This window comes from Schistocerca serialis, chromosome 4, assembly GCF_023864345.2.
Source record: "Schistocerca serialis cubense isolate TAMUIC-IGC-003099 chromosome 4, iqSchSeri2.2, whole genome shotgun sequence".
Lineage (NCBI taxonomy): Eukaryota > Metazoa > Arthropoda > Insecta > Orthoptera > Acrididae > Schistocerca > Schistocerca serialis.
In genome coordinates this window covers 334,990,681-335,006,843 of record NC_064641.1, presented here as the reverse complement: position 1 = coordinate 335,006,843, position 16,163 = coordinate 334,990,681, and the positions used below count along the sequence as shown (strand labels likewise).

The window sequence follows — 16,163 nt, the reverse complement described above, 5'->3', positions numbered from 1 at the left end:
AGTGAAATCTTTTGAGTTAGACCTGGGTTCAAAGTCTCATGTGGTGTCTGTGTTGTTGAATTATTCAAGCAGATTTTTACTTGGCCTGAGATGGCTGATGCGTCACTTTCCACTTTCTACTGCAGGAAAATGTGTGCTAAATAACCTAAAATATCCAAGTCAGTCATACTTGCTGTTTACACTGTAGGAGCCGTCTTACATTCAATAGCTGTAGCTGGTCAGCGACTTTTGAAAGCTGTTGAAAAGTGATGTGAGAAATTCTTGAGTTACACAAGTAAAACATATCACTTTCATCAGCTATTTACTGTGTACCTCATTTTATGTTTCACATGTGTCATGAGCTAATGATAATACTAAAACAATAGTATCTCTAAAATCTGCAAGTCAGTGATATTAAGGAAAATTTAACTTCACGAAGGCAGGAATTATTAACTTTTAAACTGACGCTGTCACCTTTGTTGTCTTCCCTGAGCACATGAGCAGCATAAAATCCTATATTTCTGTATATGAGCCTAAACAATCAATCCACATCAAAAGCTACAGTGTGAGTGCAGTGACACAATGGAATACGTCAGAAAGGAAGTTTATTTATGTCTAAATAAATAATCTCTACCTAACACGATAGTTTAATTTATTATTCATTTTACAATGGTACAGATATTGCATCAAAAATTGAAGTTGCATTAGTCATAGAATTCATAGACAAAGAGATCTTAGTGAAATATGTTTAGAATTCACATATTATCGAAATGAGTAGAAAAGGAGAACATTATTTTGATAGAGATGACATCAAGAATATCTGCGCATTTTTAATAAAACATAGTGATATCTCCCAAAGTACAAATGGTAAACGCTACATCTGTAGAAAAGGTTTGTAGACAATGGATGAGGACAATATATATATACACATAGTGATAGGAGAGTTACTGTGTTGAAAGGAAAAACAAATATTTTGCCTCTATTAGAAAAGTCATATTTACTATTTCCTATGAAGGGCTGCTATATAAATTCTTATTTATTCTGACTTATTAAAGGGCTGTACTTGGAACCCAGATGATACAATGTAGATAGATGAATTATGTTTACTTGACTATTATTTCTGTCATTTAATGAGTGGCAAAAATTGTGTTAACACTGCTACTGTAAGATCCATTTTCGACCTCCTTAAAAACAAATTGGATGGGGTCAAACAAATTTTGCAAACGAAGTAAAATTCAAATCGTGACGGGTTCGGCGCTCAAACGTAGCGCACTATATTACTGATGTTTGTCTCAGTAAGGCAAAACGCAGGTGGGTACATTCCTATGGAAAATGGGGAAGATTTTATCAGCAAAATATACAGTCTGTTAAGTAAAGTAGTCTGTGTTTAGAAACCATAGCCAATCATTTACGTTAAACAAAAAAAATTCTTTAAATATGGTAGTAGTTACATTATTTGACAAAGGAGACGTCTCGTAGTGATTTCACTGTAACTTGTGCTCTAAATATTTACGAAATGAAAATATATTCGTTCCTTAAGTCTGTTAAAAATAGTATTTTTTCGGGACTTTAAAGTGTACACACAAAAATAGAATCGATGGTAAGACAGATGACAAATACTCAGCCAGAAGTGAGAGCAGGGACTATTATTCTTTGCGTCAGCGAGATGTATGTTAGCGGACAAATATGTACACAATAAAAATATTGATTTCTGTTTTGGTGAAACATTTGCTTACTACAAGTTATAGTCTATGAAATATTAATGTATGTCAGGCGCTGGCCACTGAAATAGTAAACATTCGTTTTCTGAATTGGAAGCGTAGAAAATTAGGATATCATGACAGCTACAGAGATAAACTTTACATTTATTTAAGTGTCTTGAATGTGTTAACAGACATTCGTTCAGTTTTTTATTGCATGAAATTAAAATAAAATCTTCGCCATGTCCAAACATTTGTACTGAACACTGCGGTAACGTTGATGTGGAAGAAATGAACTGACTAATAATGACCTACATTAGGTATTCTATTAAATTTCTTTGATAAAGATTTACGTTATACAGGTACAGTTATTCAAAAGTTGGTCAAGTTTCATCGCATAGATTCATTGGTACAGTGTTTCGACGTATGGTATTTCTCTTTTGATGTGACAGGCAGTAGGCACCTCAGAGGCATGTGACCTCTGAAGCATACCATGCCGAACTAGGAAAGTGCTCGTTAGCTTTGAATACCGGTCTGAAAAACTGAGCTATCAAGGCATAATCCATGACAGAAGTGAAACATCCCATACGCTAGTATGGTTCTCGTACATTTCAATCTCTACAAATGTTTCCCGAGAAAAATATGGGCTATTGCTCGATCTCCGATATATCTTATTGTTTGGTTATGTCAGTAAGTTTCATGACCACTTACGCTTTGCTCAGGAATGAAAAATTTACTCTGAAATGACTGCATCTAAGCCAAGCTCCTACCAGTTCCTACAGGAAGATAAGTGATTTCTTATCATTTATCGGGGTTACATGGATCAACAACAACATTTCAAGTTTCTCTTTGTCACATTCTTAAAAGTCATGGAGATGTCACTATTTTATCAACTCTATGGACGCTACACAAGGGGTATATCAAGTTCCACATTGCAAAACAAAATTCTGCGGCTGTTATTGAGATTTATAGTTCATTCTCATGAATGAGGTTCAACGCAAACAAAGTTCTTATGTAACACAGTAATAACTGCAAAACGATCCATGTTCTCGTTCTCTTCACACGATGAAAGAGTAACAGGTGAAGATCCTGGTGTCCCTCTGGACTGTCTCACGGTATTCTCTCGTGGTTGTCGGCAGCCTGCAGCCGTCACACTTACCAGGTCAGGTAATACTCTCAGTGGGGCAGGCTGCTGACCCGACCACGTGATCGGCCCAGCAGAGCACGTTGCTCGCCAGACTAGGTAACAGGCCAGTGCTGCAGGCGGCTCACCGAATGAGATGGTAGGCCCAGAAGAGCATGATGCTCACCACACTAGGTAGTAGGCCCAGTACAGCAGATTGAAGCAGGCGAAGGCCAGTGGGAAGCAGAGCCGCGACAGTTCGTCGATGCGACGGGCCCGCAGCTTGTGTCGCGGGAAGGCGGCAATCGCCGGCGGGCAGCCACCCTTCTGCGGACACACCAGGTTTCTCTTAGTTTACATGTTGGGATTTCAGCCGCAACAAAGTGGCAACTGCACGAAAACCGCCATGAATATCTCCAGAAACATCCATGTGGCCATAAGAGTACCAAAGTTTCATAGAGCAACACTTTTTCACCAAATACATACACTATATGATCAAAAGTATTACTAGACAGTAAGATCTCTTGATGGCTTGAATACTGTTGGCGAGACTTTAAATGCGGTATCTGGGCTTTTGTGGGGGAATGGAACGCCATTCTACTTTCACCGCGCCAGGAGCGAAGTTGACAGTCTTTCGCTTCCTAGGGTTTTCCATTCCGTTCAGACCGATCCTTGGGGCAGGCAAGTTCCTTTCACGAATGTAATTGTCCACGGATCATGGGCGCACGGATGCTGTTCCACGACAGGGTACTTTGTCATACTGATGAAGTCACAGGCTGCGAACTGTTCCTCTGTGGTACGAAGTATGCAATGCTGCAAAGTATGTCCATATTTTTCCGCATTTAGCGTTATCTTAAGAGCAATTAAGGGACCACATTCTATCATCGAAAACCGCAGCCGTTTGTATTCAACTGTTGAAGCTATACGTGAAGGCAGGTAACGTTCTCCACGCTTTCACCGCAACCACACCTTCCCAAGAGATTGGCACAGGGTAAAACATTATTACTCACTTTAAGTGAATATCCAGTTGCATCGCTCTTTATATCACTGCAAGCGTCGCTTAACACTGACTATGGAAACATGTGCTTTATGGAGCTGTTCGATCATTGTACCTCATTCTTTTTTACTCTGTACGGGAATCATGGTGCTGGTTGGGCTTTTGTAAAACGCACGAGTACTTCCTTCCCCTGATTTCATACGATTTATCATAATCACCATCCACAATCCTCGGCTCTCCTAATTTGGGCAGCTTTAGAAGGGTAGAAATTTCCCTGGTGGATTAAACACACGAGTGACATCCACGTTCAGAAATCAGTGTCATCTCCTGACCGACAGATTTTGCTGTCACAGCGTCCCTACTGGCAACAGAGTAGACTAGCATTCATCAATCGCATTAAACATAATCCGGGCTCCAGCTGGGTAACATTATGAGAGAAATAATCTCTCTTCACTTTTAAACTACCTCCACTGACATGGTGTCACTGCTAGTTCCGAACGTTGTGAAAGTGTAGGAAGATGATACTTTTGAAAGCTATGGAAACTTAGTGGATGTGGATACTACCTTTAGAGTACACGACGAATGTGTCATTAGCCAGTAAGAAATGTTTAATGGTTATCTAATGGGTTGTACACAGCTGTTGACAGAAATCTCTGAAAATATATAAATGAGGAAAAGCTATTTCTGTCCCACCTAGATATTTAAAGATGTTTCTACAGAGTTAGATTCCCTCATTTAGACTGAAATCGAATATACATTTGGGGACTGTTATTAATAATTCAGCGACCCTGTAAACTAAAGATTTAACAGAAATACTTGTACCTTTAGTCTCTGGGTTCTGGCACTGTCATATCCCACAAAACCAGTCTCCAACTTCCGCCAATAAGCTACGAGTATAATTTTGGTTGATTATTTTCCGTGATTCTCTAGTGTCTTATTCACACCAGCCCCTACGGGTCGAAATAGTGTCTTTTCCCGAGAGTACATCAAATGGTTCAAATGGATCTGAGCACTATGGGACTCAACTGCTGTGGTCATAAGTCCCCTAGAACTTAGAACTACTTAAACCTAACTAACCTAAGGACATCACACACATCCATGCCCGAGGCAGGATTCGAACCTGCGACCGTAGCGGTCGTGCGGTTCCAGACTGTAGCGCCTTTAATCGCTCGGTCACTCCGGCCGGCGAGAGTACATCAACTGATAAAGCATGTGTGTTCAATGTTTGGTTGAATCTGCTACTTGTATACTAGATATACTGAAACACCTACACCCACACACAAACAACTGCCCTCGTCAGGCGATGCACATATGTGCACTGAGAGACACAAGCAATGTGTATTTTAGCAGTTTTCTATTACAACTGTTTGAATTAAAAGAAGTAACAGAATAAAAATAAACAAACTGGACGATATAGAAGTTGTTATAGAATGATTTCTCGTTGACAATGGCTCATTTTCTTTTCTGATAAAATATAAAAATATCCTCCGAATCACTGTCGGAAGCAGATCATCTAACGTTTTTTGGTTGCACAGCCAAACAGCTCTCTGTGTCTATCAGTTCCGATGCTTATAATTTTTCATAGCCTTGAGGGTGTGGTGCTGACGGTCTCGTTGCAGTGCTAACACATGTTCCCGTCAGATCGCCGAATTTAAGTACTATCGGGCTGGGCTAGCACTTGGATGGGTGACCATCCGGCTGCTGAGCGCTGTCCGCAAGCGGGTGCACTCAGCCCTTGTGAGGCAAACTGAGGAGCTACTTGACTGAGAAGTAGCGGCTCCGGTCTCCTAAATTGACATACGGCCGGGAGAGCGGTGTGCTGATCACATGCCCCTCCATTTGCGCATCTAGTGGCGCCTGTGGGCTGAGGATGACACGGCGACCGGTCCGTACCGTTGGACCTTCATGGCCTGTTCTGGCGGAGTTTAGTTTTAGTTTTTGTGAGTGGGATGACAGCTATTTAAGAGAAATAAAGGCAAGAAGTACGTGTGAAAGCAGGAATTTTAAATTTAAATTCAAATCTTTCAAAATCCCCATTACAGTCGGAGGAAGGCAATAGCAAACCACCTCCACTAGGACCTTGCCTAGTACAGCGGTGCGGGTCTCCCGCATCGTCCCCTACGCTCCTCGGAGTATGGGACCTCATCATCATCATCATCTTTCAAAAATAGCAACAAAGAGGAATTTTACTGTGTGTACATAAACAAGCATAAAAATACTTTATTCTGTTAATGTAAAGCTAGAATTATGTTATGTATTGTATACCATAAACCAGTTTGAATCTGAAAGCGCCACCAGCACTAAGAACATGTAGTAAAAGACAGGACACAAAAATAATGGCATATGGAAGGATCTGAAACGACCCAGCCCTAGACCTGTTGGCTGAAAGATAAGAACTATCCGATGACGGAGTGTGTTCTATGTCAATTCACTTACTGAGACATAAAATTGGCGAACATTTGGTAAGCCAAATTTTCTAACAACATACTGCATACAGACTAGAAAATGATGCGCATTCTAAATAAGGACGTGTATTTTGTAAGTTTTGAGCATCAGGGGTTTTAATGAATAGCAACGTATTTTACTCATATAGGGAGTAAGGTCTTAATAGACTTCAGTACAATATTTATATTACTTCAAAACAATCCGCTGAGCAATAAAAACTTCTGGTATGAACGGTATCATAAATGTTATATTCAGTTGCAATAATGCTGAGCAATTGGTAGTATAATTTTAGTGCCTATCCGACACTGAAGTGTCATTTAATCGGCGTTTAAAATGATGCTTATGACGAGGCAGTTGGAAACTATATGTAGTGACGAGTAAAATTAATGACGTTGCCATAAACATCAGTTTCTTAGTGATAAAAGAAAAACAAACTGCAATGAATCAAGCATAGGTAAGGCAGGTATTATCAATTGTTATGAAAATACCTACTAATTTGCTGTAAAAAGGAGCCCTATACTGTTAAATGACAGTAGATGACAAGAAGGGACTCACTCGAACACTCGTGAATCAGTTATGTAACCGTGTCGGAAAGGGAGGAGAAACAGAAAGCAGGTTTTAGCAGAGCACAGACCTATATTACAGGACCGGGAAAAGACGTTTAAAATTGTGTTTCTCATCAATGAGCTCTTACAGATGGAGAATATGCTCAGACGGGACATGGATGGAAAAAGAATTCGGCTTTGCCCTTTACAAACAACTAGGTTGGGAAATCTAGATTTGGACGACCTGACGCAGATGTGAAACTTGCAGTCTCCGGAAAAGAGCTCAATGAGTTATTTACTGTGCCACCTGCCTCCATGTAGAGACATAAGTTAAAAAGGCTACGATTGATAGCTTTAAAATTTCGACTTGTAGTTTACGTGTAGAATATATGTCACTGCTCCCGAATGTATTGCGGATGACATACAAGAATCCAGGAAGCCAGGCCAGGAACGTCTGAAAATTTCGAAGTTTACAGAAACAGATGTGCTCGTTACAGTGAATGTCTCTATATGACAGACTACTCAATAACACTCTGATAACATTTGGAGTCATGGATTCTTAATCCTTGTTGGAGAGGCTGTACAGTGTGTTGGAGTCGTCTGTACAAGGCGATGACTCGGGTCTGTTGCACAAAATGGACCTCTTGTAGTCGGTGTATACAGGGTGTTAAGAGGTATCAGTGCAGATATTGTGATCATTGGTACCTTAATATGTATCCGCTTCAGGGTGTTATCTGTTTTTTCTCTGAGTTTTATAATCTTCCCGCAAACACCTCACATAATTTACTACCTGATGTTTTCTACACGGCCCTAACGGCACTACAAAGTAGCGTACGCCTGTCAATGAAGACCCCCCGTTTTGCATCCATGAATCCAAGTTTCAACACCGGATCTGCTGCGCAATTGAAAATACGCATTAACGGCTTGCTCTTGCGTCATGTAGATCCCCCGTTTTGCATCCATGAATCCAAGTTTCAACACCGGATCTGTTGCGCAATTAAAAATACGCATTAACGGCTTGCTCTTGCGTCATGTACTTGGCGGCACTAAATAACTTAAAATGTATTATCCTAATGGCTGTAATTATTAGTCTCCAAGTGAAGTAAATACTAACGTAGTATTGTTATGTACACTGTCCTCAGTCAGCAATAAAAATACCTGGACTTACGCGCTTAACACCCTGTATACAGTGGTGAACCGCTGTTTAACTCTTGGATATCTGCAGCGCTTTGTGGAATACGGGTTCCAAATGTTAAATTCCCACCCATAATGTTTTAATTCCTCATGTTTGTGGAAATAAAATGTCCTCAAATATCAGGATCTCTCTCTAACACTCACTTCCTGTGCAGAAAGAATTTTCTTTGTTCTGTAATCGTAACTAACGTCACGGTTTGTAGAAATTCCACATTGTGGGTGATATCAAAATCCACATGTACTCTGCCGAATGTTGGATTGTTCGCCTAACTCAGTGCTAATAAACTGTACGAATATATTGCTTAGTAGGCAACGTTACAGTGATGTGGTCCGGTAACAACGTAGGAAATAGCTTTAGGCACCTCAAAGGATTACAGAGAAGAAGAAGAACCCAATGCATACCGTTACAATACAAACACCTGTTAAGGCTCTGCTGCAGAGAAAGTCTTCACTAAGGTAAGCTGTCACTTACGAGCTGCAAACAGTGCTGAAAGTGCAAAAGGTGTAATGGGAAACTTATCCGTATCTGCAGTAGCACTATGTTTTCATGACTTTTTCTCGCTCAGTGTCTATTTCCACGGTATTGTACAGTAAAACTGTTGTTATCGATACTGAATACTATAACATTATTGGAAAATGTACTAAAATAATTGAATTAAGTGGCCTAAATGTACACATACTTTAGATATTTCTAATGGAACTTAACAATTCAGCAACTAACAGTACCTAGTGATATGTAAGTTCTCGAAGGTTTACAATCTACCAGGTGTAAAAGTACATTCGATAATTGTAACTGGAGTGCTGCAGTATTACTGAGCCATTGCTGATGTCTTGGTCATATGGGTTACGCAAAATTACTTGCTCCCTTCTTGTAGTAGTTCATCGTAGGCCGATGGAGAAACGACGTTTTACAAACGCCTGGAAACACACGTAGATTACCCCATTTTTCAAGGACGTTACTCTCACAGATGCATATGAATATAGTCTTATTATAGAAATATGGAAGAAGTTTCATGCTGGTTCGATATTACGTACAAATTACCATAGTTTGCGCTATCGGCAATGTTGTGAAACTCAAGTCTAAGTCAGAGGTTTGCGGTTGCTTGCTTCCAAAAATGGAAATGTCCTTTAGGGATGGCAGATGTCATGTCGAGATTAATTGGGAGAACCGTAATGAAATGGAATTCATGGTCAAATGAAGTGTGTTCCAAAACTTTGTTCGATCGACCGTTACTCCTCAGCCTGAGATCCTTACCAGGTATAATTAATAGAAGAAAAATAAAAATTCCGCACAGTTTAAACTCGCGCTTACCCTCTTAACTTCTATGGTTTCGACGGTTCCCCTCGTAATTCACACTTATCACGGAAGTTATTCCTTTTGTTAAGACATCTCTTTACAGATATTTTTAAGACAGCTAACTGCGTGTGTGTTTGTATCGTCCCTGCTTATTTTAGTTGCTCCCAGTATGATAAAGAGGCTGCACTTACATTGCACTTTATTAAAATTTGAGGATAGTGACATGTTACCGGTATTCGTGGCTGTTACGAAATTCAGTTAAGGTTTTATGAATGGTGGCTAACAGACATAAAGTTTGGTCTGATAGACTTGTGGTAGAAGTCCCAAATAACAACAGACTGCATTCCAATAATAGCCAATAAAACTGTCGTTCGGGATATGGATTAATGTAAAGTGCAATAATGCAATAACGGTTTTGTCCGCTTTCCACTAACTGTAACTATTACAAAAGTTTCCTGGTTGAATTAATTCGGCCTGTACATTTCTACATCACTTTTCAGGGATATGGACAGAACTTGAAAACAAACCAGTGATAAATTAATAAAAAACTAGATGTGCAGCCTTAAACGTTTCTAGATCTGTGCAAATTAACATGTGGGGTACAGAAAGCACAACACAGATTGTTTCCTTATTTAATACTCGCACTTAGAAGGGGATTATTATACCAACAGTTTTATTTGTTATGGCAGACGATACAGTGATCTTAATCATGAGAGGCATTTGAATTAGTACCTGATTAAACCAGTTACAGTTATGATTTTCTTTTTTGATTATCTGTGATGAAGAAAGAAACACAAACATATTTGGCCTGGTCCACATCGTGTTTGGCATTGACGTAGCACCAGCTTCGTCAGAAAAAAGTATTGAGAAGGAAAGAAATTATTCTCAGAATTTTCTAGGAACTAAATATTAATGGCTGAATAGGCCTTAGAATGCCACTCATCCCCCAGTACTACTTCATTGCCTTAATAAGTATGTGACACTGCCCGAGAAGAAGTAACCTTTAGTTCAGTTAGAAAAGTTAGGAACAATGAGTTGTCATTACTGTTAGTTATCTTTATGTCTGAGATGCAGGCACAAGTTAGGATTGCAGGTACATGTGATACGTGATGCAGCAGCTATCAGAATATCTGCTGTAAGATTAGGCGCACACGATGCAATTAAGAACGACTACCAGCAGCACTTGATCGTACATTTTTTCTCATAAGTTGGTAACATGCATGCATTCACATGTACCTTTCGCTCAAAAACGCGAAAAAGCGAAGAGAGGTATTCTTTGTTATCGGAGAAACTGATTCACTACAGATAAATGGGGCTGCTGTCTGAGATATTAATGATCATAACTTCAAGTATTTAGATAATACCTACTTGGCTATTAAAATCATCTACGAATACAATCATCAGCAATCTCATAGAAACGTGTTCACTCTGTGTGCAGAAGCAATTCACAAATGTAAAAAAATCTCCCAGTAAGATTTTTTCTCAGGAAATTGAAAGGCTTGTCACATCTGTGCTGTATCTTTAAAGAGAAAAACGTTTCTTCAGCATCTGACAGTGGAAACAATGGAGGCTTTCTTATTTTCTCGTTACCTACATAGTCCAATAAATTTAAAGAACTTATTCGACGAACAAGCTAACCACGGGAGTTCAAAATCAGATTGCTCTAAGCACTATGGGACTTAACATCTAAAGACATAAATCTGCTAGACTTAGAACTACTTAAACCTAACTAACCTAAGGACATTCATTACACACATCCATGCCCGAGGCAGGATTCGAACCTGCGACCGTAGCAGCAGCGCGGTTCTGGACTGAAGAGCCTAGAACTGCTCGGCCACAGTGGGCCGGCTAACCGCGGGAGTGTTTCTAGGTCACAGACTTTCTTATTCATATGGTTCCTGCATATTAAAGCTATGTGGTAGTCAGCAGCTCGAGAAAGATTTTTGAGGCGTTTTATGTTAAAAGTATTGAAGTCATGAAGGTTTTATTTTCTCCCCTCAACATTAACACTTAGATGGTGGAAAATTAGTAATTGATAGGAATTTTCGCTTTTTCTTTTGTCACAGCTATATTTATTTTATGCAGAGTTCAAATATGGACTACTATATTGCCTTTTAGTAACTGATAAAACAATTACTGTACACCAAAGTGGACAGTACCAGTTCCTAATTACACTGTTTCAGAAAACTGCACGAAAGGTAATCCATGAGAACTCTACGTAATGTTTACTTCAGTAGTCACTTGTTGTGGGGTAACACAATTTGCAGACACTTGAAAATAACTCTGTAAAATAACTTTTGTGTTTTACACTTTCACAGAAAATTTATTGTTCCCCAAAGAAAATTTTATACTTGATTGTTCATTACCGTGAATTCATCGTGATAAATAAATTTTAAGTCTGTGCATACAATAAATTGTACATACTGTGGCAGTTGTAGGCTAGGAGTGCCAATGTTGTGCTCGTGTACCGTGCAAGAATGTGCTGGTGGCTGTGTTTCAAGTGAAGAGTGATATCAGCTTTAAACCTCACGCAGTACACTCGCGCTCGGCCGGCAGTGTCTTCGCTGAAGACATAGGAGACCTCATCGCGGTCGTCCCCAGCCCGCAGCGGCGAGGTCTCGTGGAAATGTCCCAGTCTGCCGCCGACCGTTGCCAGCTCCAAGTAGTCGTCTTCCTGTATTAGAATTGGTCGCTTGATGAAAACTCGGACGTGGAGGGAAATGTATGCAGCCTTCTAGATTGTCTCCAGACTCAAAAAACTTTGTGCAGTTTAGAAGAAACCTACAGAGAAGGCCGGCAACATGGGGTTTCCAGGGCGTAGAGGAAGGGAGTGGTTTGTCATGTAAATAATGAGCTATTTCATCTTACAAATTCTATCTTGGGCAAAAGTTAGAGGTTTCAAACGAACTTGGTCATGTTCAGATGATTCGACGAGGGTGAAGAGACTTATTGACAGCGAAATGCGGATTGTCAGTGCTCCAAAAGCGTGAATTTTACTTATTGATGGCCCCATCCAAACGAAAGAGGCCGACAAAAACAAGGCGCGTGCTCATGCTCATACTAATTCCACCAGGCCCCGCAGCCAACAGTGCAGTTCGAACGTTCTAACACAGACGTTATGATGATTTTATTTCATGTAGTTCAATAACTGTCATCCAGTATAATTGTCATCGTTCTGTAATCCCTTAGAGGAAACAAATCTACTGACTGCTGACATTCTTAAGCTCATTGATTTTTTCATTACATCGATCCGTCGTCTCTCTTCCAGTGTCCTATTCGCATCGCCAGTACATATCTACTACACTCAGCACCATCGGCTAAAAAATAATCTTTGTATCATGATCAAACCTTGCCGATTTTAAGTATATACCAATAGAAACCCTTTAGCCAATGCTGTTTTTACCACAGGGTACAGCGCCGTAGGAGCAACTTTTTAGTATATGTGGAAGTAAATTCGATACCATCTAGTTCAATCGACTGCATCTAAGCTCGGGTCGTTATGTGCAAACTACAGTTTCTCAACACCAATCAGGTTTGTCAGTAAGCCTCAATGTGTCATTTGAAATTTGGAAAATCTGTTCTTTACTACTACAGCGGTAAGAAGAGTTCTCAGAAATGCCAGTTTCCCGTCGCGTTGTTATACACCAGAGCCATTTCATCCGAACATTTACCCGTTGTTGTGAGACAAAAAACATTGAAAATGTAACTAGTGGTGGCCACCCGCAGTCAGAAACACTACCTGACCGCTGGTGTCCAGAAATTGTGACCCGTACGCCTTGCGAGAAAAATACAACCAATCTGCAGGTTGCGTCATGGAGACACTTGTAAAATCTGTGTCAACACCCATGATACGAAATTACGCCTGTACTAACGATGTGACAGGAGTGGTCCAATATGTACAGTACAGTGGGTGGGACGAGGAGGCGGGCAAGGGAACTCTCGAATGGAACTATAAGGACCTCTTCATCGACGAAGTCAACATTTGTTTCACACCTAAAAACGTGGTAAAAGGGCGAAGATGTAATCATATACCAATGCACTGCTCAGACATGGAGGCACATTGTTCAGAAAGCAGATAGGTTACTTACATTTTGGGCCAGTGTAATGTGGCTATTTCAGACGGCTCCCATCACTGACCAGGACAGCCTGAGAGCTATGCAGCTGTATCAAGGCACACATTATTCCAGGTATCAATCCAATCGAAACCACAACGATATTTGTCGTCAAGTACTCGGTTGAGCAGGATGGAAGCCAGTTGAGTCTTTCAGTGTGACGACCCAGAAATGCTTCACGCACAAGAAAGAAGCTCAGATCTGTCTTCGAATAGTTGTAAAGGCTTCACCAATAGCGTTGCCACGACTGCAGGCAGCACGCCAAAGAAGTGTCAGTTTACAATGTGTGGGGTGTGCCAGTGCGTGTGACTGATGAACCCCACCCAGTAGCAGGCTAGGAAAGCAACGGCTAGCTGCTCTTGTCGGTGGACAGCGCGACAGGGAGGACGGTTGGGGTTGAGGAAATAGCGATTGAGTATTACTTAATGTTATATTCTCATTTCACAGTAATTTTGGTTTAATTTAACAGTAAAGTTATTTCGTTACTTTCAGTAGGCATATTATTTCATTATGTACTCCCATTGGATCTATGCATTAGACAACTGCAGATACGCTGGTGGTGCAAAAATGAATTAGGCCTACTGTCCTTGAACAAATCTGTTCTTAGAACGTAAGTTGTGCAACACAACCACATGAACATCCTACAATGTCGTAACCAGTATATTTTTAGAGGCCCATCGTGATCACATAAACTGTACAATTCACAATTACCTGTTTCTGCTAGTTGTTACCTTGAGATCTGTGACAAATAGAAAAACAGTGGTATAACCAACTAACTTCAGTTAGCAGAAGCGAAAACTGCAACGTGCCTAGTCATAATAAGAAAAATATAAATTATTAACATGATTAACCGCCATGCGTAGCTGCCATACTTACCATAAGAGTATTCTGACGAAGTTATCGACATCAAAATCTATGTATCTAGGTACATAGTAAATGTTATTACTGTCCTGAATATGTGCAGGAATAAAAATGACTGAGGCCAGTAAAGGTTACCGATGCTAAGGCACGTGGGCAATCAGTGTCGTGAAATCGGTAGTTAAGACAAAGTATTCGTTGTCGTTGATTAAAATTACTTCAGTTGGCAAAATAATTATCTGACAATAAAGCATCACCTCTCATAATATTTGTGGAAATAAAATCCGTACTTAAAATCCACATAAAAGGTGTAAAAAGTAATAAAAGAACGCTTCTATACTGGCAAAGTAAATAACACACTGTTCCGTAAGAGTCAGAAGAAAAAGGTTAAAAGAAACAAAACATTCCTAAATCGAAAACTTTGAGGTCTTTAATTCCAAGCTTTTCATGACAGTTGATGTTTTATGGTCAAATACGTATATAGCCATAATCAATAGTCATCAATTAATGACTAAGCATACTGCATCTTAACTAATAAATTTACGATATTGTTTACCTGTGTACTCTGTCATTAGTGTCCTCTGCTGGACTTAGTTATTTGTGAACATATTGGATGTATTCAGTCTATCAACAGCACTTACTGTGTACCTATATACATAGGTTTTGATGTTCATACCTACGTTAGAATATTTTTATGGTATGTGAGGCAGGTATCAACAGCTGTTAATCATGTAAATTATTTTTATTTTTCTTACCCATCACTTGGCTTGTTGTAGATTTCGCTTCGGTTAACTGAACTTACTTGGTTACACCACTGTTTTTCTATTTGTAACAGATGACAATGCCCGGAACCGGTAAGTTTGAATTGAATAACTTACGTGATGAAAAAGGACCTGCACGAATAAAGTGCCGTAACATGATGGCTGACTCATCTACAGACTTTGTGCCTTCAGTTTTGAATCGGGTTGAATCTTTGGATATAAACAGAAGCTGCTTGAAACTAATTACGAAATTGTGAAATGCTCTTGTGACTGTGTCGTAAAAAAAAAAAATAAATAAATAAAAAATAAAAAAAAAATAAATCAGCAGTTATCTTGCAGGCTTTAATATCCGTCAATGTGCACAGATTTGTCATTTATTGCTGCTTTTGATTCCAGGTTTACTATTTCTGGATGATTTACAATAAACCGACAGCCTCCAACTTGTATTATTAAATATTTTCTAGGGACTTTGTTTCTATCTCATTTCTTCTAGTACCTCACTACTCCGTACTTCGTCTGTCCACACAAATTTTGACATCCATCATCTTATAAACCCTTCCGGATTCTTGATTTTCGAATTCCCTACTGTTCATGTTTATCTTTAGTAGAATTGTGATACTGACATTAACCATTCTGATTTTGTAAATAAATATCAAGTCTTTTGTAGATCAGTGATGAACCACGGATATGGCCCTCGGTTGCGTGCCTCAGCGATACAGATAGCCGTACCATAGATGCAACAACAGCTGAGGGGTATCTTTTAAGACGCCAGAGAAACTTGCTGCTCCTGAAGAGGCCAGGAGATTTTCAGAAGTTAAAGGGACAACAGTCTGTGTGGTTGACTAAATCAAGCCTTGTAACTGTACTGGTACTGCGAATGACGGAAAGCAAGGGGAAGCCACAGCCGTAATTATTTCCGAGGGCGTGCAGCTCAGTTGTTTATCTAAATGATGATGGCTTCCCCTTGGGTAAAATATTCCGGAGTTCAAATAGTTCATCGTCCGGATCTCCGCTCGGGGCTAATCAGGTGGATATCGTCGTCTGGAAAACAATAAATGGGATATTTCCGATCGTAGCGTGAAATGTAAAATATTCTGGAGTTCAAATAGTTCATCGTCCGGATCTCCGCTCGGGGACTAATCAGGTGGATAT

The 16,163-nt window shown here is 39.9% G+C and overlaps 1 protein-coding gene across 1 annotated transcript in view; it reads right to left on the bottom strand.

The window, feature by feature from the left end:
- Window positions 1–807: 807 nt before the first annotated feature.
- The window catches only part of LOC126474444 (glycine receptor subunit alpha-4-like), a 724,913-nt gene continuing 709,557 nt past the window's right edge, over window positions 808–16,163 (bottom strand). The window contains exons 11-12 of the mRNA XM_050101915.1: window positions 11,811–11,954; window positions 808–3,129 (exon numbers count right to left, since the gene is read on the bottom strand). Coding sequence (XP_049957872.1) covers window positions 2,986–3,129; window positions 11,811–11,954 — 288 coding nt within the window. The 3' untranslated portion in view covers window positions 808–2,985. The remainder of the gene's footprint in view (window positions 3,130–11,810; window positions 11,955–16,163) is intronic.